Source organism: Numenius arquata, chromosome 2, assembly GCF_964106895.1.
Source record: "Numenius arquata chromosome 2, bNumArq3.hap1.1, whole genome shotgun sequence".
In the NCBI taxonomy this organism is placed as follows: Eukaryota; Metazoa; Chordata; class Aves; order Charadriiformes; family Scolopacidae; genus Numenius; species Numenius arquata.
In genome coordinates this window covers 22,429,953-22,457,809 of record NC_133577.1, presented here as the reverse complement: position 1 = coordinate 22,457,809, position 27,857 = coordinate 22,429,953, and the positions used below count along the sequence as shown (strand labels likewise).

Sequence of the window (27,857 nt, the reverse complement as noted above, 5' to 3'; positions counted from 1 at the left end):
CACACAGGGAGGTTTGTGGCTACCGATACGGGCGTGAAGGGAATGTGCATGGAAGTTGGGTGGTGTGGGAAGTAAGAGCTTGTTGTTGGTTTGTGCCAGCACAGCGGGAAGCCTGCAAACCCTGCTCAGCCCAGCACCCGCAGGTTCTCAGCTCCTCAGAAAAATCAGTTTCCCCTTATTCATGGCCCGAGGATAGACAGATGCTTTGGGGACCTTGTGGTCATTTTAAATTCAGTTCCTATGGTCAACTCCAACTTTTATAGCTGAGTCACCTGGTTTCGAAGTGTTGTTTCCAACTTCTTGCAGTGCTGTCTTCCTGTCCCATGTCCTCTCCAGTCCCACCCCACTCACACGTGCACCCGCTGTCCTGTGGCTCAGCCTGCTCTTCCTCCATGCTGTCCCACTCCTCGCCACTCTTCCCCCCTTTGTCTCTACCTCACTTCCTTCCATTTTGCCTCTCCGCTGCCTTCACCCTTCCCAACTAACCCTTTACTGTCACACTCCAGACTTTCTGAAGCTTTGACAAATTTCTTTTCCAACATGGGAAGTGGTAAACCAACCAACCACCACACCGAGTCTTCTGGTAAAAATCCTGTCCTCCCTTTGTCACTTCATCTGCCCCTCTTTCTACCATCTTCCTTTTGTTTGTCTTCCCTACTCCTTTGCCTACTCTTAAACTGCAAACTCTGAGGTCAGTGTCAGAATCCAGTCCCTAGAATTCCATAAGGCACCTAGTATACTAAATATCATAAAAGGTCCTATTTTATTGTATTTTTTTTTGCTTTTGATTTTCAATAAACTCACTGAAAATCCAAGTAAGCAGGACTCTAAGTAGACAGACATACGTGTCCTGTCAACAGGAAGTTTCTCTTGCATAACTTCTCTGGCAGTTCTGGAAAGCTACATGCGGTTGGGTTTATTTTCCTCACTGCAGATTAATAGTCAGGACAAAAGTGAACCCGTAAAGAAAAATAATTTCTGAGAAAGGAGCTTCTAAAAAGGCAGATGATTTTTAGCACGCAGAGCTGCCCTCGTGCAACATCTGCTATGACGTAGCCCTGTTCTGGCCGTAGACCAAGCATATCAATAGCTCCACAGAGTAATGGGATAAGAAATGGGAAAATTGCCATTGCTTGTTTAGCAGCTTGTTTTGCTGATAAATGTCTGTCACTTTTCAAATAGCTACAGTGCAATTGTTTTTTGGGGAAAATATTTCCTTGAGCAGGAGGTTTGCAGGCCATTAGCTATTTCCCATCTGTGCTGGTGTTTTAATACACCACACATACACTTCGCTCCCTATTAGAAATTATTCACAGCTTTTGATGACAGGCAGGCAGCCTGAAGTTTAGAAGTCACGTCTGTCATTAAAAGTTTTCTCTTGCCTTACAAAAAAACTTAAATCTCAAAATCATTAGAACCAATACATACATTTTGGGTTTTGGAAAAAATCTCTACTTATAAAGATTCCTAGAAAAAAAAAGTACTCTTTTTAGACATCTGTAATTATAAAATAATGAATGCCTGTACAAAGGCAGTAGCCGTTTGACTAAAGCCGTGGCCACTGTGTGCTCCTTCCATAGTTAGAGGCAGAACAGCACTTGGCCAAGCACTGCCACATGCTGGAGTTCATCTCATCCCTTTTCTAACTCTGCCATGAAAATTTAAATTCCACCTGGACTCTGCTCCTGCTCCTGCTCCTAGGACAAGAGGCAAGAGACAGACCTCTGTTTAACATCACACAATACCTCCAGTAACTACCAGCTTTCGCTTCACACACATACATTCAACATGCAATTACTTGCAGTAAATTCAGCTGTGCTGAAAGACACAGAACTACACTCTTACCTGCACCAACTGAAATACTAGATGCATACCTTTTTTTGGAGAAAAAAAAAAAACCAAACACCAAAACACCACCCCTAAAACATTCTTAATCAATATGTATCCTTCTCCTTTCCCCCCTTCCATCATAAAAAAAAAAGCAGAGAAAAAACAAGGAGATGTAAAAGTGTGGGTACTGTTGCAGATTTCATCCAGCGATAAACTTGTTTTGTCATCTGAATCCTTTGCATTTTTTTAATTCAAGAGGATCACGTGAAGTTTCTATCCTAACTAGTTTTTAGATTTCTCAGAATAAGAGTAGGGAGAAAAAGAAAAGAGATTGAGGATTAGAAAGTGCCCACCTCAAAGTATGAATATAGGAATGAAGTGAAATTTCCAAGTCAAGTCCCACAGAATGGGAAACTCGCACCGTTATCTACCGCTGGGACCGACAGGCAAAAGGACCACCGTACAGGCAGTGACTGCTTTTCAGAATTTATTGTAAAAAATAGTATTAAACAATAGGAAAAAAGCCACTCCTTTTTCAATCCACCACATATTGCTTTATGTGGAAACAATGGCAAAACGCGACAGAAATGTATTTACCCATTCCGATCCATATATCAGATAATCCCAGCTACTCAGGACATGCTCATGGGAAAAATATTGGCAGTATCACAGCATATGGAAGTGGAAATAAAAAACATGCAGAATTTTCAATTGCAGTTGGGAGGCCTATTTCCTGGAGTCTAAAGATCATGTTGTTTTATCTGTTTTCCTTTAGCATAATGTACATTATCAGACTTTCATAACTTCAGACACCGGCAGAAAGCCCTGATTTTTTGCCAATGGTGACATACCCACCTCAAAGATAAATGTGGAAGTCAGAATGTCTGCCTTATTTCTGTTTGCAATTTCCTTTCCATAGGAACACGCACATAATACAGTTCCTGTTAACAGATATTTAAAGCTTGGCTAGCCCTTTTTCACTTATACCAGTTCAACCCCACTGGAGGTCCTCAGGGCAGCACAAACAATGGAGACCAGACTTCCAACACCACACCACATTTACTTTGGCCAAAATCTGCTTGTCCTAACAGCTAATTATTCATGTTAAACATACTTGGTAGGTCTTCTGCTTTTGTCAACAAACAGAGAGATGTCAGATTCTGCATTAAACTGTATTACAAAAAATACAATACCAATACATTCCACAGTTATTTTTTTTTTCGTGGATTTACCAGCTCATGTCAAAACTGTGAAGTACCAGTGTTAACTTGAACAGAGCGCAATTTAAACAGAACCCCAAAATAACGACTGCACAGTAGTATTTACCTGGTGCAAACAGCTTCATTATCAACTGGTGAAGAGCTGACTTAGCTTTAGTTTCATGCTCAAAACCATTAATCAGAGAAAACTCAAGCTGCATGGCATCTTTCAGACCAACTCAGTTTCAAGTCAAGGGATGAAATTACACAGACAGGTGCATTGTTTTAGGCATGACATGAGTATAGAACCCAAATACTCAGAAAACAAGGGTCAGCAGAAACCTATGGACAATGCTAAACAGCTGTACCCAACCTTTTTTTTTTTTTTTATTTTACCACTGCTGTGCTTGCTGACAACTGGTAACAGCAACCACAACAGTTTGAGGTGACTCACACAACTGACAGGCATTGGTGTAGAGTGCAGTGGAAACGTTGGTCATTCTGAAAGAAGATACAATGCATCAATACAGGAAATTCCATACTGAGAGGCCAAAGTCAAACATTTTTTCTCTTGCACATCATAAAAAGTATTTTTGGTTACAAATTACCACTGCAAACAATCTTCTCATAGACAAAACTAAAAATGTCTCTATCTAAAAAGCTCTGAGAAGGATGAAAACCCCACAAACCATAACTAAAAGCCTTCTCTAAGTCCTCTTCCCTTCCGAGTTGCAACAGCATCCTTATTTTAAGACAGACCCTCCTCTTGGTCAATCAATTCCGTTTTGGTGGAGAACACATCAGCCAGCATGTGCTTTGGGATTTCAGATCCCCGTACTTTTAACGTGTAGCAGGCATTCTCTACTTTTGCCAGACTCTGTTTCAAGGTATACAGCTTCTTAGATACTTCGTAAGGTCCAGTGTTGCCAATGAAAGTAAAACCATCATAAATCTGACGTAAGAACTGGCTCAGTTCAAAAGGCGTGTCTATGTCACCGTTTCCAACACTGCTGATGCAGAGCCGCATCAGCTCTCCAGTTAGATCAGCCACTCCCAGCAGGTAGTCTACAGGTGTTACCTTCAGGCTCCAAGTGTGTGGTTGTTTATCATGGGAATTGGAGGTCTGAGGACAAAACAGAACAAAGTCCAGTACAGAGAACTATGAAAAAGCAGTCTATAATGGTTCAAATACACACTAACTTATCTAACATAACTGGTAATTAAAAACATTCCAGAAAATTAAATTGCACGGCACTTCCACACAGTCTGATTTCAGAAATACTAACTTCCTCCCAGCATACCAGGAGGTATGAAAGTATCATTTCCACTTGAGATGCGATTTCCATTCTAGCAAGCAGGATAAACATAGCCTGCTTCTACCATCTCTATTTGCAAACACAACTATCACGTTTTTGTACCAACATTTATTTGCAGTTGCGGTTTTTTTTTTGGATGACAGATCTCAGCCTAATAGATTTAAATTTTGCCTAAATGGTCTGTCCAAAGCTACCAAAGCAATGAAGAATCAAAAAGAATCTGCATTATGAAAACAAATCACATCATTTTGTAATATTATCTTGAATTTCAAAACATATTTTCTACAAGAAGCTGACAGGTATAGTTCTCAGAGCCATTTTATAGCAAATGAACTCATTAAAATAGCTAAAAAAAATACTTCATGAAGAAAACTCATAACAAAGTTACAAGTTTGCTCCTTTATCCAAGTTTCCAGTACTTCTTATTGCCAAAATGTCGGTAACTTGGGAGACAATGCAGGTTTCTTTCTGTTCCCTTAACACGGTATCCACCCAAATTTGCAAATCTGGTCACAGACACGTATGCAGGGGTTAACAACTTCACAGTCTGTTAAAACAAGTGTGCCACAAGGGGTTTGACTCTGGTAAGAACAAATGAACTTGAGCTAAAAACTTGGCTTGTTCGCAAATACCTTACTATTCTTTCTCCATTCTCTTGGTAAGTGCTTTACAGCAGAATTCTCTTCAACAGAGGCAGACTCAGGAATTTATCTAAAGCAAGTAGTGCTGTGCATTTATATACATTACATGTGCACTGCATGTACTTTTCTGTACGTTACTACACAATTGCCTTTTGTCCCCTGTAAACAATCAAACTTGAACCAGTTTACTGTGGTTGGTGGCAGTACTTTGTCCCTATGCAAAAAGTTCTATTTAGGGCAACGTAGGAGTCAAGAAGCAGTAGGTATAATATTAGGACTAAGGTATGATGGGGGACAAGCTTGTCCTCTGAGGGGAGGCATCAAGATCAACTCCAGGAAAGTAACAAATGACCAAGCTAAGACATATGCTGTGCATTTTAACAGAAGCTGAATACAGTGCCTCCTGTGACTAGCTCAGTAAGATTTCATTCACAGCATTCATGCTGCCTTGGATTCGTTTGCCTACCCCAACTTTTGCTACATCAGTGTACACCAGTAGGACTTACAGGCTGTCCCAGCCATTAAAAATCCCTCCTCTACACTTGTTTGCTAGTATTTCTCTATCCTGGATCTTTCTCCCTACCAGGAGTTCAGTTTGCTCTGAATAAAAAGGATGTGAAATTTATAAACTTGTACCCCACAGATTTAGTTTACTACTTGTCAGAATAAAAAGCATGTTTTGAACAAGGGAGTCAAAGCCCGCATGTATATCTAATACCACTCCACTAACTGGCCTTATTTAATCAGATGCCAAAAACGTGACTAAGTCTACTTGTTGCATTTCCATCCCAGAAAGATGTTTGTCACGTAAGAAAAACTTTTACCATGTTTGTTGTTTCTTCTCTGTCTTCCACTGTAAATATTAGTTGTTTGTTGATCTCTTCAACACTAATCAAAGATCGTGTTTTGATAAAATACTGAAATGAGACTGCCTCAACATATTCTTGAAGTCCTGCAAAAACAGCAGAAGAATTAAGCTAATGATTCAAACTTTCCAGCAATGATCCATGCTTACAATTATTTACATTTAAAAAAAAAAAAAAAATCTTTTAAGTGAGACTATTTTAAGGTAACTAGCAGAAAATGAAAACTAAGATAACCTAGAAATAGCATTGAAACATAATTTAACACAGCATGATTCTGAAGTACGAAAACCAGAGCAAGAACACAGCAGATAAACTTTTTCAAGTTTTTACTCCAAATGCATTTTTCACTCAGAACCTTCTGTAATATTCTGTACTACTGGATGAAAAGCTGGACATGAGCTGACAACGTGCGCTCACAGCCCAGAAAGCCAACTGTATCCTGGGCTGCATGAAAGCATGGCCAGCAGATCAAGGGAGGCAATTCTGCCCCTCCCCTCTCGTGAGACTCCACCTGGAGTACTGCGTCCAGCTCTGGGGCCCTCAGCACAGGAAAGACATAGACCTGTTGGAGCAGGGTGAGGAGGGCCACAAAGATGACCAGAGGGCTGGAGAACTTCTCATACGAGGACAGGCTAAGACAGTTGCTGTTGTTCAGCCTGGAGAACAGAAGGGTCTGGAGAGACCTTATTGCTGCCTTCCAGAACTTAAAGGGGGCTTATAAGAAAGATGTGGACAAACATTTTAGTAGGGCCTGTTGCGAGAGGACATGGGGTCATAGTTTTAAACTAAAAGAAAGTAGATTCAGACTAGATATAAGGAACAGATTTTTTTTTATGATGAGACTGGTGAAACACTGGAACAGGTTGCCCAGAGAGGTAGTAGATGCCCCATCCCTGGAAACAAACATTCAAGGTCAGGTTGAACAGAACTCTGGTTGAAGATGTCCCTGCTCACTGCAAGGGGGTTGGACTAGATGATCTTTAAAGGTCCCTTCCAACCCAAACCATTCTATGATAATGGAGCTTTTAAAATACGGCATTTGTATAATGGAGAGCGCAGATCACTATTTCACAACTTCACAAAGACAGAGGACACAATGCAGAGAAAAAGACTGCAGATAAATCAAAAGCAAGGATGACAGCTCTCCTACAAAAAAACCCAAACATGTAAAAAGAAAGAAGTTTCCTTTGTTTCATCTCATTAGCAACAGTAGATGCTAATTTAAAACTGAATTTTCCACTTCTCTATTTTGTGGGAATTGGCAAACAGGATCCTTAAAACATGCAGGTTAGCTGAAATTCATGTTCAGGACAAAGCGTCTGTTGTTACAAATCACACCAGACAAAAAAAACCACACACCCCCCCCCACACACAAAACCCAAGGAAAAAAAAAAAGGGAGGGAGAGGGGAACACAACCAAATAAAAAAAAAAAAAAAAAAACTAAAAAAAAACCCAACCCAAAAAAGTCCCACCAACCAGACAGGGCTATGATGTCCAACAAGAGGAATATACTGAACAACAGCTCTGCCCAAAAGAATTTCTTCTCTAAAAACAAGGCATGCAGGGGGAAAAAAGGAGTCGGTGTGCTGGCAAGGAAATAAAAGATGGGATAACAAAAGTAGCTTCTACTAGATTTGTATGCCATCTGCAGCAACCTGCCACAATTACCTCTCGCTACCTCTTAGCAGATGGTGATTTTCTGTACGCGTTATAGCAAAGGTGAGATGTAAAAAAGAGCTTGAATGTTCAGACAGCAATTTCACAGGTTCTGTCAGTTTTTCCTTATGTGCAGAGAACAGATTTTGGTAAACGATGTGGGAAAAGTTCATAAGCAGAAAGCTGAAGTTGGCAGCGTTGGAAGAAAAAGAGCAGAAACAACCCTGGAACAAACAGCCATGGCAGAACTAAGCTAAAAAAAAAAGTTTTGAAGACAAAATCAGTGCACATGTATATCCGACCTAGGGATGGAGAAAGCACTAAAGGAAGACCTTAAAGGAACAGACTGTACCATGACAGATGGCTCTAGCAGAGCCACTCTGAGTCATTTTAAAGGGTTGGTTTCACTTCAAGAGAAGCAAAGAGGTGACACTGCCGTATCACACTGCAAGAGCGCCAGGATTAGACAATAGTTTTTCCAGTGAGTAAAGTGAGAAAATGTGGAAGTAAGCAGGGGTACCAGAAGCAAAATCCTGGTTTCATTAGAACAATCTTAAAATCCTCAACTGACCTCTATGGGGCTAGAACCTCAGCCTACGGAGATATGCAGGAAGAAGCAAATTTAGACTTCATCTGGATCAAAAAAAAGTCTAAATCAAAAAGAAGAGAACAAAGATTTGAGTAACAGATGAGAGTGGAAATACCCCTAAAAATCTAGAGGCAACCTCAAGAGAAAATTCAATTGTAGGCGGCTTTCCACATTACAATCACAAAAGCATGATGAGGGACCTGCATTTCTTCCTTTTAAATATGCATTTGCAAGGTGAGTGGAAGCAATTCAAAAAGGCAATTTAGCCTGCAACCTTTATGCAGCAGTGGGAAAAGCAGAATAAGCTTCCAGCAACTAAAGCCACACTCAGCACTGCTGTTCCCAAATCAGAGTGCACACAGGGAGCTACAAGGCAAATTAAATACAATAATTTAATCAACTGAATTCAGGTAAAGCATTCTGGGCACAAGTAATAGAAGAATACTAAATAAAAGCTACTCAGGATCTTCTAAGATAAATAACTTCAGAAGTTGCAGAGAGATAGATTTTATCACCCAATCTTTTCCTGACTTACCCTCTCATGTAACACAGTCAGTAATTCATTACAAAATTTTTGCTTTTCCTGTGGATAAGCTGTAAGCTACCAGACACAGCAGCACTCAATATGACAACATCCGTGAGAATCTCTCTCTGCTATCTGTGGAGAAGACTATCACGCACGAAAGATCAACTTGGCATTTTACCAAGTTCACAGAGAGATCAAATCAGCTCTCAAACTTTTTGGTAAACAGTTTTCTCAATCAATCAAAACTTCCACTTTCAGCTCACTCCACTTTAATACTTCTCCATACGCATTTTGTCCTTTTCCAGGATAAATGTTTGGCTCCTCCATTCATTTATTGTTATGTGGGTTTTTTTATATAAGCATACTTATACATCTGTATACACACACATTTTTGCTTCTTCCCACCATCCCACCCTAGCTGACGTGGTTCTTCTCACTCCTCTTTAACGCCACCATGTGAATGTTGCACACATAGTCTGGTTTGTCATTTACTGTCACCTTTTCACAATTGGGGAATCTATCTCACACTATTTACAAGTAAGCCTTACAAAACCTCATTTAAAGTTGTTACCATTACAAACAGACTGGTAACAAATCCTGATTACAATTACTTTGCAAAAAATATTCATATTTGACTTTTTTTTTTTTTTTCCTTTTTAAAGTCCTTCTTCCAGAAGTAGCTACAACATGACACTTCAATGACCCAAGACCTTGAAATAAGGTGTTTCCATGTGCAGGTAGAAGGATGTTTAAACATGTGATGTTTTAGCTTAATGGTAGGACATCCGCTATTTTCAGCAAATAATCCCCAAGGTGAAAAACCCCATCCAATTCCACTACACCATCCAACAATACCTTTCCCCTTATGCTCTTGTTTTGGATTTATTCCAAAATTGGCTTATTTATGGACTGAGCTGCCAGTAATGGAACAGTTTGTAAGACTGCCTTTTATGTAATATTTTTCTTCTAGTACACAGACCGAAAATCTCAATTAAAAGCACTGTATTATTTCTACTAGCACTTCTTAAAATTACAGATGTAAGGTAACAAAGTGCTTAAGTATTCTGATATTTTATTACATTTAGTCTATATAAACAGCTTGTACTAGTGACAAATTACAGTGACCCAGTATAACAGCTTTCTTCATTTTGAAGATTTATTTTTTACATAAGAACTAGCAAGTTACACTGAGATATATTCTGAGCACATATTATCTATAAAGGAGGAGATTTTATGCCTGAAAGTGTGCATTTTTTGACAGCTCTATCAGCTGATATTCAAGACACCTATCCTCATCTACATAGGCAAGCTCTGAGAAAGAACTGCTACGCAATTTCTCTAAGAAACTTAACGAGAAATCAGGTTTCTTCAAAAAACCAAGTCATTCTAGCACTCAATCCAAGAGTCAAATAAATGTGTAAGAGGTAGGAAAAGATACTTCTACTTAAAAAAAAAAAACACAAAACAAAAAAACAACAAAAAAACCCACAAGTAAAGAATAGAAGTTCCTTAATTGCAGGAGTCAGGTTAGGGTAAACAAAATCTAATTCTACCTGAGACGTACGTGTGCGCACGGAAGTTTTAATTCTGAATGACAGATCAAACAAGAGGTGAAAGTATTCTCCTAAAGTTTTGTTCACTTCATTTCCTCCTTTAAATTTCTGTTCAACAGAGGAAAAAAAAAGGGTTAAAATGGATTTCATGCCTCTCAGTTATTAAGGTTAGCAAAGCCAATGCTACCTGCCATCTTCCCAAATAAGCTGCTTCTCTCCCTATCTCTTCTCAAACTCATTTTCCTTCTATCCCTTCGTTGTTTTTCTTTCCTCTTTGTCTGTTTTTGTTCCCAGAGCAGCCTGTGCTGATGGTTAGGACACAAGCAGATGACAGCCTGTGTTCTCTTACCCAGCTCCATCCCTAAACTGTGCAACTGGAATCACAGGCCAAGAGCAGCCACTAGAAAGATGGTGGGAAAATACACACAGCAGGTTTCTTCCAGGATCACTATATGAAGGGTGGGGCACATTATTTCCAGGGCAAGTCATGTGAAACTACCCGCTTGCAAATGCATTACAAAATCAAAACAGCACAGCCACAGCTCTATCTTATCATCATATTTAGGCTGGCAAGTGACACCCTCGTTATAAAAAGGAGAAAAAAAAAAAAATAGAACCACACACAAACCCAAAAAACCCACACACAAACCAGAAAAAAATGGAGTCACATTCTTGTGGAAATCCCAAACAGAGAAAAACCAAAAGTTAAACTGGAGAGCCCTCATTGCTAAGCTCTGCAGAATACAGGAAGGATGATAGACTTAAAGGTCCCACTACTAGAAGCATACTGATCAATAAAGGGGAGAACTGGGGAAATAAGCAAATAATTAATCAGGTACATCAAGTGAAACAAGTACAAGCAATAAATTTAAAAGTATTAATACACAAATTAAATAATTTTGCTTCAGAGTCAGTGCCCTATTAAGATGAGACTGACAATTCACACCTCAGTCTTTTCCATTTAAGTTCTCTGCAGACTTGGCAATGATTCCTTAGACTCACAGGTCTCTTGCCACACAGAAGTGATAAAAGCTTAAGTAATTAAACTAAAACTGAGGCTGTGAAACAATCCAACCGCTTTCTTGATTGTGAGCATGAAGTCAAAGGTTAATTTTATAACAGTACACCAAAAGAGCATAAAGCCAGCTATCCTCAGAGACAGGCATGGTCTTGACACCCTGTTGTGAAAATGGCTTAAAAGAATAATTGGGATGGATTTTATAAAATGGAACTAACTAACAAACGCAAATAAAAACACTAGAACAAATGTCCATAACAGCTTACAAATTCGGCGGGGGGGACAAAAAAAAAAAATCTCTTTCTCTTCACTGAGCAATACTTCAAAAGCTGAGTATGGCAGGTAGGGCTATGAGTAGTCTGAAGTTTTAAGGGAACTGGTGAGAGAAAAAGCACACACAAGTCCACATCCACATAAACAAACTGCTCTGTTTTATCAATCCAGTTTTGAATTACTTTAGTAGTCAGTACAAACACAGATACAGTGAATACTTATTAGAAAAACTTATTTTAAGTAACCTTGAACTGATTACTACTAGAATATAAATAAAGAACATATATTAGATCTACCAGTGATTTGTCTAAACTGGTTTACTGTTATATCAATAATTAAATTGATACACATTTCTTGTATTAAGCCCTGAATGCTTTATTGATTAGTCAATTGCTACTTGACACATCTATGACCACCAAGAAGTTCTGTTCCCTTCTAGCTGCCAGTGTTGAATTGATGTATTTCAGATACTGAACCGTTAATATTGTTGGCACTTTGTTTAAAGTTGAATACACACCAACTTTAGGGAAAAGGTAATCCCAAGATTAGTCTGTTTTCCCAATAACTGCAGAAACAAATATAGGTTCCCTATTTAATAGGCACAAGTGTCGGTGAGAGTTAAATTATTTCCCCAAAAAGGCACACAAAAACTCTGCAGAGAACTGCAAAGAATATTTTAATTTTGCAATGCAGAGAGAAGTTTAATCGAGCCTTTTTTCATTGTTATTAGAAACACATGCACATGTGACCAATGCTAGGTTTTTTGCAGATGAGTCATTATGTATGAGAAAGTCACAAGCTCTATTTTGCTCCTACTTGACCTGAGGGATGTACCATGGTTACTTTTGTAACCAACTTTTTTGTTATGAAGGGTGGGGTTTTTTGTAGCACCCAATGTTCTACATGAGTTCTTAAAAAACAAACAAAAAAAATCCCAAACTATTCCTGTGACAAGCAGTCTTCCTGATCGTTGACTACTTCTAATTGCCTTGATAACCAATATAGAGCTTTAACAGTTAGATGGCAAATTTCACACTACCGACAGCCCTGAGGGCAAGTTCAAGATACTAAAGAAAGGAAGCTCTGACTCAGACAGGATGTTCAACAAAGAAGGAAGAGAACCTAAGACAACATAGCTTCTTCAGTTCAAATCCCAGTGAAAGTTCTCCTCGAGATGATGTTGTTTCCAGGCAACAGCCCCAACTCACTAGCACATCAGAAGTACCAATGGTGGCCATTTATCCTCATAAATATAGATCTGGTGAGATGGTAAAAAAAAGGTACATCACTCACCAACTCCTATTCCTCACCACATGACTGAAAAACAAAAACCTCATCACGATGTGCTATACTAGTTGTTTCCTGGAATGGAGTTCCTCTATGACACACTCTCCTTTGTGATTTTAAACAAACAAACAAAAAAGGTTCATAAGCTTTTTCTTGGTCTTCTCTCATGTTCCACCTGCACTTGGTTCCTGTAAAGGCTGGAGAACTCTGGTTTGCGAATGACTGATGTTAGCAGCTGCAGGGTCAAAAAAAAAAATTCTGAGCCAGAGCTCAAGGTCTCTGCCATTTGCTAGCTGTGAAACTGAATTAAAAAACAAATAATGTTTGTCATGTAAATAACTGCAGTATTTGCCATAATAATACTGCAGGACTTAAGACGTAACTGTCCTAAAGTTAGAACTAGGAAAGGACAATCTTTGTTTGGCCCAATCCACAGGAAGCATCTTTAAAAGACAGAATATAGCTTCTCTTACAGACTTATGCTGCCCTCGATACCTCCTGCTGAATTTACGGCTTGCTGAACTCAATGACACATTCAGGGATAACCAATGCTCCCATCGTGCATTGCCCTGTCTTGTCATGTTTGAATTCACATTCACTTTCCCAGGTTTGTTTTAAGTTTTTTTGTACGGACATACAAACCCTGCAGCACAAGGTAAAAAGGGAGAGGCTTTGCAGTTGCTGATTTTTCACTTTCCCTGGAGGAACCTAGAAGAAAAGGCATGAACCAGAAATAATCAAAGGGTAGTAAAATGCAACAAGCTGAAGGTATCAAGTTTCAAATAAGCAACTTGCTTATCAGTTTGACAAAGTTTGCTGGCACACTTGGGGAAGTGAGAACATCAGAGAAAGAGAGAAAGTAATAAAACAGAAAAACAAAGAAATTAACAAAATTAGGGCCGATAAATATTAGCTTATTCACTGCAAATTCCATTAATATTCCAGTATAATCAGGAAACTTTGTTTCCATTTCTGGCATTTTACCTCTCACCCACAACAGCAAAGAGATGAACTTTAATTCTTCAGTTACATCCTGTTCCTGTGTTATTATGTTTTCCCACCACCTTGCAGAAACCTGATTGCTTCCTTCATGGAAAGCTTTCCTTTCAAGCTGTAGGTGTATTCAGGTTTTTTCCTGGGTGAGACGTTTACAATTCATGATACCTTCCTCATACAGTATAAAGCTTTTCCTCTGTATCACCAACCTACAGTCAAATATGCCACCTGATTTTACTACAGTTTTAAAACTTTAAGAATAAAAAAAAATTTCCTACTTTTCCAGATGTGGAGAATAGTTCTTTGCCTTGGTATTATTTCAGAAATACATAGGTGTTTACAGATACATGTTCTTCCCATATTATAACAGAGTTAAGAACAAAAAAAAAAAAAACACACACCCTAGGTAACACAGAAATCATTACCTGGATAGTTCCTTTAGTTTGTGTTCTAACATGAATCCTTCATACAAAAAAGAAACAATATTACTTAAATAATCTGTAATCTAAATCTGGCCTGCTTGGACAGACCTCACTCAACTCCATAGCATTTCTTACAGCTTTATGTCTGGTGGTCCTACATATTCTAGCACAAATAAAGTATTTCCTTTTCATCCACACAGAAACTGACTTTGTCCAATCCAGCAATGTGCTTTGTTGCCAGTATGATTACACACCTAAAGTGACTCTAAATGGCATAAGGCAGGAGACAGAAATAAGATCCATTATATCATTCTCTCAGAACACAAATAGTGCCTGCACAAGATAAATTATGTGTTAGACTGCGTCAATGCTGAACTTTTACACAGAATTTCCCGCATCATCATCAGCAGAAGCAGTCACAGAGCAATAGTTTTGACAAGGTGCTGACACTTTACAGCCTCGTCATCTAATCCTATTGAGAGCAAGTGCAGACATGATAAAGAGCTAATGAGCTTCTCCGTGCACGCCACTGGGCTCACCACTGCTGCTACCACAGGCACACGGCAAACAGAAAGGTCAGCCAGCAACACTCTAGTTGCATCTACTATCATCACTCCACCCTACCCTACTGAAGGAGCCCCAGAAGAATTATGGGTGCCTCATTCCATACTTTGTCTTATGTACAGCTATCAGCTCTGAAGATAATACCACACCTGTACTTGCTCCTAGCAGAATCTAATGACCTCATTGTAAAAACATCAACACTAAAACTATCACTCCAAGAGGTTTTTCAGTCAAGCTGCCCTATAGAAAATAGTTTAGCACCTCAAAAGCCTTACAATTCTCTCACATGTCCTTATTGTTAAGGGAAAAAACTTAAGTCTTCAAAAAGCTAGAGATGTAATTTAATAAAATCATGTTAAAAAGGTACTCCATTCAATCCCACACAATGCCAACCTATCACCCAACTCTTAGTTTCCCTCTGCATTACACAGGTTTTGCATTTATGCAGAGTAGATTTAGAATATGTTTAGAATAATTGCATAAATCCTAACATGTTGCAGAGCACCTCCGCTCTTGTCTTGAAGGCTTGTACAGGTCTTTCCTGTATACTACCGATATTTTGCTTAGTATTTCAGAGTTGAATATATATATATAAATACCCAAACACATATACACACACAGACATATATATATATATATATAAAATCACAAAAATATTTTTCTCCCCTTCATAAATTCACACAATCTTTTTCAGCCCTTTTCTTGCACAGTGTCTCACAACAATTTTAAAGAAACAGTACACGTTTCCTCACAGGATATATAAGGTATACATTGCAAAGTGGGGCAAAGGAGCAGGAATTCTATATTACAAATAGTAAAGCTTTAAAAATATCAACAAAGCAGAACATTTTAAAATAACAAATTAAGAGCTCTACATTAAAAAAAGACTTCATTATTTCAGTATCTCTTTGTTTGCTTGTTTAATCATCCCCTGGGACAATCTGTACTGTTAAGAAATGTGTAGAAAACAGTCATCAGTTTTTGTTGTTGTTCAATTAGTGCTATACTCAGTGTTTGAGCTCATGCAAGTGTCCTTTGGGGAAACGTCCTGCGTGCCATTAGCACTATTCTTAATGAGGGAAAGCATGAAACTCCTTTAGTGCTCTGCCAGAATTGTTTTATCTTCAACTCAAAAGAACAACTGCTTGGAGTAACCCCAAAAAAAGCATTTAACAATTACAAGTGGCAAACAATATTCCCAAGCATTATACTCATAGCACTGTTCTATTTATAGGCTAACAGTCATTATACTGAATAAAATATGTATTAGGCAGCTTTATTATGCAGATAGTCATGATTCCCCAGTTAAGGCCGGTATGATGGTTTCCATTATAAACCCAGTTTTGAACCCTTTTACTCCTTCTGAGAGGTTGGGTGGGGAACAGGAGGATGTTTCATGTTTGGTTTCAAGACAAAGGAGAATATTTTTAGGAAGTTTGAGGTTAATTGGACATGCTGCTTTTGAGATACGGGACATAGGCGTTTCTTTATTCTTTTTTGAAGAAAAAAAGCAGTTTAATGGCAATGTTTTTGCTCATAAAAGAGCATTTTAACTAGTTCTCCAGAATTTCTTTAAAATACAAAATCAGAAGTGAAAACTAGGTGAAAGGAAGGTCAAGACTTACAGCTCTAGGAAATACATAAAGACAAAAGTTCTAGCACTTTTCTTAGCTACATTTATTTTCAAAGAAGCATGCAAGTTTTTTTCCACTGTGGAAAAAAAGCAAAGCAGCAATTAAAGAACACTACACATAAAAACAAAACCAAAAGCAACATTCTTAGCACTTATCACTGGTCTTCCCTCCCCAATTACAGTTCTTCATAAACAGGGGGGGCAGAGGGGATAAAGCATTCCTTCTCACAGTTGCTCTTTATCTAACTGTCCTCTCATTCTTCATTCTCTAGGTTTTCTCTCTCAGCTTCATAATGCAGCTGGCAAGCATCTTCACATCTCCATCTCCTCCTTGATCCTATAGTCAGCACAATCAAGATCTACAAGTCCTTAAGCCTGCATATCCCTTTCTTGCCATCCCAGTGACTAACTGGAGAGCAGAAGATCTAATGAACAAGGTAAGAGTAAAGCTCAGGCTAAAAGTTTGCATTTCATACTTGTTGTACACATGAGCTCATTTAAACAATGCCTAAAAGCATTCCCTGTCTTCTCACTGACACACGTGTATATACTAACACACACCCTTATAAAATATGCACGATGGACACCAGCTGGCATAAACTCCCCATACAGAGAAGCACCATGTAGAAGAGCCAAAATTTAAGTATACACTGTGGATGACCTACAGAAATGAAATTAAAGCAACTTATTTCAGTTGGATTTTACAAACGGTCATCTTAATGAGGCAAGAATTATTTAATTACAGAAACAATGGGGACATCTCAGGGCCAGGCAGCATTTTACAACTGAGGAGATCCCACAGCCTTGCCACTGACTGTGACATCTCAGCCAGTTCTAACTTCAATGAATCCCACTCCAGTCCAGAGCAATGGGGAGGCCTGCGTATTTCTATCCTTTACTTCTGTCCCAAAACTGCAAAGTTCAGCCATTTCTTTGAGAAACTGCACACCCGATTGCTAGCAAGAGGGACAGCAGAGTCTACTTCTCCTCCCCCTTATTATTTAGTGTACTAATATCTCTTTGCCTTTCTTTCTATTTACCAAGAGAGGTCAGTAAGATTCATTCTCTTAAGCTGTCTTAAGTCTATAGTAAGAGAATTCTTTAATTCTATGACACTCACTCCACTACAAGTTCCATGCAGGTGTTAGGAATGTGCTGTTGTATATATAAAAGCTTTGCAGCTGTGGAGGCATTGAGTCAACATACACATGCAGCAGGACCCTCATTTCCTCTACTAGAGGTCTATAGTAATTTGCCCTGCTCTACAATGGACTACATCTTAGTAATTTTAAGAGGCTGAGATTTAAAACACTGGCAAAAACTTTTAGAAATGCTGAATTGTTTCTGATAGCGTATTTTTAGTTGTTTTCTAAAGAGTTTATTCCGGTCCATTTTGACATTAAGAGATATCTTTATGCAAGTCAGAAACTGATTATGCACAAGAATCAGTGTAGCTGACTGTGTATGAGTATTTATGAAATACACAAAGCAAACCTGAACAGAAAATTTTTCATTAATTTCTTTATTTTCAGGTTGCTATGACTATCTTGTTTATCTATCTTTCATATAAAAATCGTAACTTTTCAGGTTGAGAAAGATGTATTTTTTAAAAACCAAAACAAGTATTTTTTTTTTCCACTCAGAGGAGAGAATATGGAAGTATAAATATAGTGTCAGGTTTGCTCACTTGCTTTATAAGATATGGGTACATACAGAAGTCACCACGTGGTAAGTTTCCATATGTCTGCTATGTAGAGGTACTCTATTACATCTGAGCGGAATGCAAGCTAATTCCAGGCAAGGTGCCCTTCAGTAAAAAATAGAGGTAGGTATGCCTCTTTGAACTTACCCACACAAAGCCAGATACTAGGAAAATAAAGACAATTTAAGTGAAGCAGCAGGGTTACTGGTTACCCTGTAACAATTTTGCTCAAAGGGCAATGCTGATAGCTTGTACCATGAGGTCTCACAAATATCTACAAGGAAGCAGACCTCAAGTGCTGTTGTCCTACAGATAGTATTAACAAGTCACATGGCACTATAAACTTTATGGGTTATTCAGACACGGTTCACAAGTCTCAATGAAGCTTTCAAAAATTTTTGTTCGTAAAACAATGCAAGGATTTTCACCTTTTATAAGCAGTACATAAAATGAAAATCCAAGTACATTTTCAGCATGTCAAGATACTCATAATATACTTGGACTAGTATTATTCCCAGTTCGAGGTTATCTGTAGTGTTGGAGCTTTGAATTATCTTTCTTTTCATTGCTTCATTACTGTACTAAGCTATAAATAGCAGCAAAACACACACAGATTGTAAGTGGCTCTTCTAAGAATAACTACTTATATTTAAATTTGAACAACCCAATGCACCCCAGATAAGAGGACTGGGGAACTGAAGTAGAGCCACTGAAAACTAGCATGGCAAGCGCCTTCTGGTTCAGAAGTGTCAAACTGAGCTTTCACTTAGGAGCTGTCTCACTCTTAATAAACTTAGTGTAAGACATAAGTACACGTTAACCTGTGCACTGTTGTCTTGTAAATTATATAGATGTATTTGCTGCTAGTTTATCAAATCAATCCTATGGACATTTTTAAACAATTAAATGATTCAGGGCAAATCTTCAGCTCTTCTCAGCTGAAGAAGTCTTGCCCAAACAAGGAAAGATATAGAGAACTCCAATATGTTTAGAACAAGACTGATAAACACAAGACACTTTTCTACGATCATGACATCAAAGAAGCAGTTACATGTTTTACTTATGTGTTGCCACAAACAATAGCAATTTTAGGTAAGATTCAGATTGTCAACAAAGATTCAACAAAGAAATATCATTTGACAGCAAGAGTCATGAAAGCACTGGGACTTAGTATCTCAAGGATGTTAGTAAAGACCGCTATTTACAGAGGAGCGGAAAAAGATGCAATTGAAACAGATATAAATTCTGATTTAATGCTTGTAACACAGAGGCAGAAGCACATTCTGAGTCTTTAGAAGAAAGAAAATGCTAGTCTACACATTTTAATTCATGAATTTTATCAGCTCAGAACAGGATCATTTCACAAAGTAGTTGCTCCCACTCTCTTCCCAGAAATTATAACCCTTTAGGTGGGGTAAATGAGCGTGTTGCACATACTCCTCTCAGTCAGGGAGGACCAGCCAGTACATTCGTTAGAACTAATCCCAACTTCAGTTTAGGTCAGGGTCCCAATTTTTCCAGTTGTAGTCTCCCATTTAAGTCTTTATTTAACTGCAATGATAAGAAGACTGTAGGGCAGTAGCCTTTCTAATACCAGAGCTAACTTTGCTAACAAAAAAGATTAATCTGAGACCAGACTTATAACCATAGAAATGTGACAAATTCAGACCCACAGGCTGAAGAGGAACCACTACTAGATAAAGAGAAACTGAGCTTAGTGCAAAATATCATACTTTCTCTATTTTAAAATAATTTACCTGGAGATATAGCTCTGTGGAACTGATACATGTCTTCTCCAATCAGTTCTTGTGCAACCTGCTTAATCTTCCGTCGGACAGCATCTAGCTTGACTTCAGATTCATTTAGTATTTCTTCCCCATTGGGAGCACTGCAATCATAAAACAGAAACTGAAAGAGCAGCTTTCCGAACATGAGCAAAGAGTTAAAAAAATATTACACACTTTCTTTTACTAACCAATACATTTTCAATGGCTTCAGGAAAAAGCAAAGCTGATATCAGAATGCAAAACGGTTTGCTTTCATTGATACCTACTGCAGATTCTGAAATTCTGTAGATTCTTACCATGAAAATCATCAACCAGTCAAATGCAGTTCTGGTAGCATGATGTTTATTCCAGACTAGAATTCTAATTATTGCTTAAGTAAGAACAATCAGAAACACATGCAAAGGCTTCAAAAGAGTATTCCGGAAAACTAGCAGTATTTGCAGAAGTCCTTCAACCTCTTAAAAAGAAAAAATCTGCAATATGTTACAGTATTGCAAAATACAATATATGATTTAGTTCTACATGTGATTTATTTTTTTTTTTTAGAAAATAATTATGGACTATGCTATTCAGGAACAGCTGAAATATCTGATTCACAACCACAATATATGATTGGCATTTAGTTTATCTAATTTCCTTTAAACTTTCCCCATCCCCAAATAATCTACGTGGTATATTAGTTTACAGTCTATTTAAGGAACTACTGATAGACCGGTCTTGAGAAAACATCTAAAAACTAATAGATTTCTGAAAGCAAAGCCACAGTAATAGCAAAAAGCAAAGGAGAAGGAAATAAAAATACAGCATGGAAAGCTTCCACTCTCACAAAACCAGGAATATCTTACAAAACAGGAATCTAAAATTTGGAGTAAAGAGGAGGTTTTTTGTTGTTGTTCTTTCCTCTACCAGTTCCCAGCATATCTAGGGCCGGCAGCGGGAATAGCTATTTACAGTCAAGGCTGTAGCGGTTACTAGAATTATCACAATGCCTCTTTGCAGAAGAAGATCAAGTTAAGAAGAGGGCAATTTCATAATCCTTATTTATAACTTACTACTACTATGGTAACTATAAGTAGTTACTACTACAGCAGAAACACATTGATAGGTAACAAATGATAAATTTGGGAAAAGGAACAGGGAGAGCTGTTATAACTGTAACACGTATGAACAATGTTTGATATGTACAGTAAATATTTTATACAACAGGCTATGCAAAGCTTCAAATTTTCCTGTTATTCTTCTAGTTTGTCTGTAGCTTCCAAAAAACTCCTTGAAGGTTCATGAGAACACAAAACAGGTAGAAGCTCAAAACTTCACACAAGGACCTCTTAAATTCCAGTATGTATTGAACTAAACAGAACCAAGTCACCCCCTTTTTGCATCGATGACCTAGGGCGGGGCTGCAAAAACCAAAACAGGGACGTAACTGCAGAGGCAACTAACCAAAGGGTGCATGCTCTTCTCTTAGCTTGCTGGAAGCTGGAAAGCTCTCATCTGCTGTTACACTCTGCTACCTGATCCTGTTTGATATGCCAATGAAATCAACTGAGAAACCTGAGCCCACATCTTTCAATTCTCTAACTGGAGTGTGCATTCATTAGCTCACATCCACCCTAAAGGATGTATATGGGAAGTTAATTAAATTCCTCTCAACAGAACATTGCAGCTATTAATCACAAATACAAAGAACACTGCAAGGCAGCTTATAGGTTTCTGTGAACACTTTCATGCTTAATGTGACTCACCTGGTAAACCGGTGGAGCAGAAATATCGTTCTTTTGCTTTCGATGGTTATATCACGACTGAGCTTCACAAGCCGCTCATATTTATCATGCCTGGTGTCAAGCTCCAGCTGAAACGCTGCAATAAGAAGTACAGTTATCACACGCATACAGCATAGGGGAAGAGCAGAGAGCCCCAGCCCCACCAGCCTTTTCCCAAAGTGGGCAGCGAAGCTGCTCCTGTGTGGGGCACAGCTGCGAAGGCCACCACTGCCTACCACCCGCCAGAGCTGCAAGATTCATCATTAATGCCACTCTTTTAATGTCAGATTTAAACAGACATCAATCCTGATGATGCCTTAAGGCAGCCCAAACAATTTAAAGGTAAAATACATGTTTTAACTAGTAAAATCTATTCTGCAATACTGCTGTTCAGGAAACTGACTTAAAATTTCACCCAAATTCAGCAAGATAAGTTAAAAAAATAAAACCCTACAAACATCAGTAAATAAGATTTACCAGTCTCTAAAACAAAACAAACAGGGATTTGACTAAGGCACATAACACTGTTAAAAATGCACCAATCAGTATAAAGAAAGGTTGCATTTTCACATCCCAAAGTCCAATACTTGGCCAAAAGTAAAGTATTAAAATACTTTAGTAAACAAGTATTAAAGCAAACCGAGATCAATACTTAAAATAAGATTTCTGACTTACTGATATGAATTCTAACTACAGTGAACTCAGAGAAGAAAGGATGTGTATCTGTTTACTACAAACATTATGAATGTGTCACAGATACCATTAACATTTTATAGACCATTATTCCACTAAATAAACAATTAATAAATACTTATAAGAGATCTAACACATTCCCTGCATAACTGGTGTTAAAGTGCCCGTGTGAGAAGATGGTGAAAATGAGCTAAGAGGTTACATTTTTAGAGGGTCAAGTGAATATCCTTTAGAAAAAAGCACATCAGTTTGCTGGCAAGCAAAGTTTAGATGAAGCCACAAAAGTAACTCTATTTCTCATCACCTTGATAAAAACTTGGTTCCTCTTATTTGTTCTGTTCTCCCCAACCTTCTTCTGAAACTCTAAGATAAATCACAAATGCTCCTACTGATCTTTTAAGTCTTTCACACGTCTGATTGGTGTGTCTCTTCCAAATCCTGAGAGTCAAGTCCACCACTTAACTATCATCAAGAAATTTTACCCCAGATCACAGTGACAGGAACTTGAGGAGGGTGAATGGTATTTTCCTTCGTACGTTGCCATATAAGACATTTCCAATGACCATTTACCCATGGTAAATGAATAAAAGTTCAGGGGTCAAATTTGCCAGTTCAGGGGTCATCTGCCAAGATGACTTACTTCTTTTTCTCTGTGTATCTATTTTAAAGAAAGCAAGGAAATTATGTGATGTTTAAGTGACCATCTATAACAGCCATCCAGCTCTAACTTCTTCATCCCCCTTAGCTTCATAAAAAATAGGGGTCATGGGGAAAATTTACACTAAGAATTAATCTATTCCCCATATCACACCACCTTCCTTCTTCTGTCAAAGCTTCTCATTTCTGAAACTCAACTTTGCCTTGTTATGGCTTGTCTAATGAGAAAGTTCAAGTAAATTTACCGGAGTTTAAATCTAGTTGTGTGCAAAATCCTATGAAAACAATTTGGTTGGAGGGAAGTTTACACTTGCTTATTTAAAGAAACCAAAATATACGCTAATTTTAAAGAGACACTCAAACTAAGTGTCTACATACAGGTCTATTAGTTACCTAAACTCTTATTCTTAAAAAGTGCACGTATAAACAGCTACCAACTCGCAAATCAATGTATCCAGATTTACATTAAAGTAGCTTAGTAATCTATGAACCAAAGCTAAGGTCAACAGCTAAGAGCCTTCTCAGTCTCCCCAAAGGTAGCCATCTCCTCCTCTTGTCCCCATGGCTCAGATTTTGCATTACACCTCTGCAGATCTTAGTTTTCTGCCACCAAAGAGCCCAGTCACCTTTTGTCCGGCTGAACACTTAGGCAGCTTGTTTGGCATCAGGTTCAGCACAAGCCGGGCGGGGAGGGGGGGCAGCAGGTAGGATGAAAAAGGGAGCAAGTCATGAGTCAGGTTTTGCTATGTGAAATCCCACTCTCAGGACTTTATTGCACAAAAAGCAAACCACCAAGCTCTAAATGTATGAAGCACGAGTCCAACTAGTTTCAAGTTTCTCCCCCAGAGAAAGCTGGTTTATTCCATCACTAAATATGTACATTATTTTTCCTAGCAATTTCTATATCATATGTTTTCATAATTTGGCTTTCCAAGTGCTTACTTACATTTAAAAGATGTCATCAGAGCTGAAGATGGATTAACATTCTCTTTTTCCTCTCTTCTTTGACCATGGGGAAAATTGTCATGCTTTCGTTTTCTGAACCCACCCGATCCTATTAATAGAAGATACACACAAAAAAAATATATTTAAAAATCAAGTAGTTTTGCCAGAGCATAAGCAGCAACAGAATGCTGTCTTCAGAGCATTCCTGGCTGTAGCCATATTTTACAGGATAAAGTAACTGGATGAACCTTATTACTAACTGATATCATCTTCACATTAGCATACCACCTATTCCTCCACATTTCTACTAAAAATTAGAAAAAATCCTACCAATTTCAATGGATGAGTGTGGTAAGGTATTCACACACTTTTATGTTTCCTTTCTATAAGGCAAAGGCTGCATGGAAATCCTTGTGTAAGCAAGGGCCTACAGGATTAGACCTTTTCTTTTTCTTTTCCTTTTTTTTTTTTTTTTTTAATTATTTTAAATATTCAGCTTGACAGGAGCCATTAAAACTACAAGTTTTTCATTACTGTAATTATTTATGTCATGGGTTTTCAGAGTAATCAGAAAAAGAAGCAAGGCTTAATTTAAATAGACTACCATGATCCAGGTATGCAGGTTTATCTCCTGCAGTGTAGCATCTTAGGTCCTTACACTCTGCCCATTAAAACCAGTTTCTTCTCTTTCACCTTGATATAGCTGTTCTCTTCGAGTAGTCTTAAATATATGCCTCTCCCTTAGCCTCTCTTTTCAAACCTTCACCCAGAACTCATCTCTTTTGGACTGTGCTTTACTATGGATTTACACTTTGCACTGTTTCTTCCTTTTGTCCTTCCATCATCAAGGACTGACTCATTGTGTCACTGACGGTTTAACCATTCCTCCCTCTCGCTACCTCCTTCTTGTGACAGCTGTACACTTTGCTAAATTTTGGCACCTGTTAGGAACACAAACTCTTACATACAGGCATACCTTTTTGAATATTGGAGTTCTCTCAATTTCCTTAAAAGAACAAAAGGAAGCTACTTAAAAGTTACAGACGAACACTGGATTTTAAAATGTTTCCGTTTAATTGTTTATTATCCAAAACCAGAAGTGGGCGTAGTTACTTTCTAAAAGAGGAAACCGAAAATCATTTTTTCCTTTTTTTCTGTTAGGACACGAGTTCAGGGTTTCGTTTTTCCTGTAGCATTTGAAAACATTACAAACACAACCCCTGAAATAGTGCAGAGAATTAAATTCTCTACAGTATTCTTAAAGCTGGGAACATCATAAGGACCTAGAGGAAAAAACAGGCCCTCCTGAAGCAGGGGGGAAGAGAGAAACAGAGAGAGAGAAGAGGTTTTACTGAATAACGAAAAACTTGAATATCAGAAAACCACAGACTGCAGTAACAGTATAACTTAGCCTTAATTTTTAAAAAAAAAAAGAAAATTAAAAAAAGCCAGTTTGCTTGTTGCAGAGCCTATTTTCTGGTTGAAGGGAGGTCTGTGTGACTGCCCAGGCTAAACCAACACACAGGTGGCAAAGCCAGTGCTGCGTTATCCAAAGTCAGTTATGGCTAAGAGCACTTTACGGGCCTAACACATACTCGGCTTCTGGCTGCTGCGACTGCTTTCTTACTACCATCTTCTAAAACTGCATTGGGAGACACGAAGCCTGTAAAGCCCAAGCTAGAAGGCGTTAACGGCCCTGAAGAAACGGTCCCTCTCTCGGCGTCAGTGCAGAGTTCGGCGACACACCTGAAGGAAGGAGGCTCACACCTCCGCCGCCTCCCAGCCGCAGGTCCTCCCCCGGTTGCCGCCAGCCCCAACCCCTCATGCCTCCTGCCGGCTCAGGGCGCTGAACCGGCCCCTGAGGGCCCGCACGGCCACCGGCCCGGGCCACCCGCGCCTGGACCGCTCCTCGGCGGCGGGCGGCGCATGGGCCGCACGCCCGGAGAGGCGCCCGCCCATACCCCTGCGCGCCAGGCGGCGGCGGGCGGCCCCACTCCGGCGGGGAGGCGGCACCGAGCCGCGGGGGGGGGGCGACGGACAGGACGGGACGGGACACGCAGCCGCGCTGCGCCACGCACCGGGGAGCCGCCGGCTCCAACCGCCGCCGGGCTAGAGCAGGCCGGGGCGGGAGGGGGGTAGAGATACGCGCGCCGCCGCTGCCGTCACCTTCCTTGCCGCTCATCCCGCTGCCGCCGCCGAGCCAGGCCGCGTCCCCCCGGCAACCCGCTTCCGCCCCGCCGCGTCGGCAGGGCCCCGCCGCACCGCCCCGCCGCCCTCGCCCCAACGGCGCCCGCGTGGGTGCCTGACGGCACGGCGCCACATAGGCGGAGCTCTTAGTCCCGTCGCCAGCGGCGCGGGAGGTGTGGCGGAGCTGCGGCGGCGCAGAGGGTGATATCGAACCTTGCTGCCCGCAAAATCGGGGTAGCGCCGAGGGCTGGGCCGCATTTACGAGCAGGCTACTGCGCGGTCAGCTAGTCCGCCACCCCGCCTTGAGGCCCGCCCGCGCCCGCGGCACGGCGGGACATGTAGTGCTGGGGCGGGGGTGCTGCTGCTGGCGGGGAAGCCCCAGTGTTACCTGTCCGCCGCCCCCGCTGGCAGCCCCGGTGTTCCGCCACCGCCCAGCCCCATCGCCACAGCAGGGCGGCTGCGGCGGCATCGACTTTCCTCAGCCTGGACCCGCAGAAACTGGCTGTCGTGTCGCCTTTCCCCTCAGACCCGCTCCCTGTCTCCTTACTGTCCCGTTCTTCCCCGGCATGTCAGGACATGGCGCTTTCCTTCCACGCGAGGGGAGCTGGAGCATGTCACCAGCCCAGAGCCGCCAGCACCCAGCGCCGCGGTGCTCCCCTCAGGCGGAGGGGTACCGGGTGAAGGCGGGCAGAGGGGACGGGACAGTGACAGCGAGACAAGACCTGGAAACTGGAGACACTAACGGTACTGGACACCAGGAGGATCTGATAGTGAAGCCACCTGATATCTGGAAAAGAAATGGGAGAAGCAGCAGATGTAGCTGCTGCCACAGAGGAGGCAGTAGCCACAGCAGGAGAATAGAGGTCTCTGGCCTGCAGGCGGGGAGAGAGGGCCATGAGGGGACTGTGGATTGCTAATCTGACCTGGTTTGGGACCCCTAATTCATGAACTCAGGTTATTTGTATCCTATGTTTTGTCAGGCCTGGAGAAAATAGTGTTTCCTCTGCTAGGGATTTAGTGTGAGTGTTCAGAGGAGACATCACAGGATTGAGCACAAGGGAGATGGACACACACTAAATGCTCCTGGCACAGAGGGCACTTGATGACACTTCAGTTCTTATGGTGATGAGCTACAAAAAGTCTGCTTGTCCCGCTGGATTATTCATGCTTTTCCTTCCTACACACGCATCCTGATCTGTTCCTCTAACCTGTTTAAAAAAGGGATGGGTGTTGCAAATCCCCAAACCAAAAGGCTTGCAAATCATCAGCCTTGCTGCTCTGCCGGTAGATTTCATTTCTTGTCACAGCTGTTGCCTGGTTTAGTAGCTGGATTCCCAAGGAAACAAAGCCCATATGAGCACAAAGGTGGAGTGCTCACAGCCTTTGTGTATGGGTGTGCATGTGTGTCTGTCCCCTTCCTCCCCACCCTTAATAATTTTTTAATCTGTTGGTCAATTGGTCGATCTGATTTGACAGAGGGAAAGAGCCTCTAGGAGTGATTATAAACATCCTGAGTTGGGAAAAAAATTTGAGTGGAACTTGCACCTTACTAGAAACCAGATAAGCCCAGCTGTGAGATGCGAAAGCTTCAGAGTGCTTTGGCAGTTCTGGAAGAGCAGAGACACCTGCCCTGGCTCAGGCCTTTGTGTTTAACAAATAAACAAATGCAGCTATTAGCAAACTTGAATACTGGGTGAATCTGTCAACAGATTCAGGAGGACAACAAATCACCGAAGTCAGAGAGCAGAAGAGT

At 40.2% G+C, this 27,857-nt stretch overlaps 1 protein-coding gene across 3 annotated transcripts; it reads right to left on the bottom strand.

Annotated features, from left to right (window-relative positions):
- Window positions 1–2,311: 2,311 nt before the first annotated feature.
- Window positions 2,312–26,180, bottom strand: TSNAX (translin associated factor X). 3 transcript variants are annotated; one of them, XM_074168008.1, is made up of 6 exons: window positions 25,996–26,180; window positions 23,919–24,026; window positions 21,605–21,719; window positions 19,830–19,960; window positions 5,811–5,938; window positions 2,312–4,152 (listed from the first exon to the last, which is right to left on the bottom strand). In XM_074168008.1, the coding sequence occupies exons 2-6, from the start codon at window positions 23,932–23,934 to the stop codon at window positions 3,778–3,780; spliced, it is 765 nt and encodes a 254-aa protein (XP_074024109.1). In that variant the 5' UTR covers window positions 23,935–24,026; window positions 25,996–26,180; the 3' UTR covers window positions 2,312–3,777. The 3 variants fall into 3 exon arrangements, with proteins under 3 accessions (XP_074024109.1, XP_074024108.1, XP_074024107.1); XM_074168007.1 differs by having other exon boundaries at window positions 26,084–26,155; XM_074168006.1 differs by lacking the exon at window positions 25,996–26,180 and adding an exon at window positions 25,664–25,837.
- Between the last annotated feature and the right edge of the window lie 1,677 nt (window positions 26,181–27,857).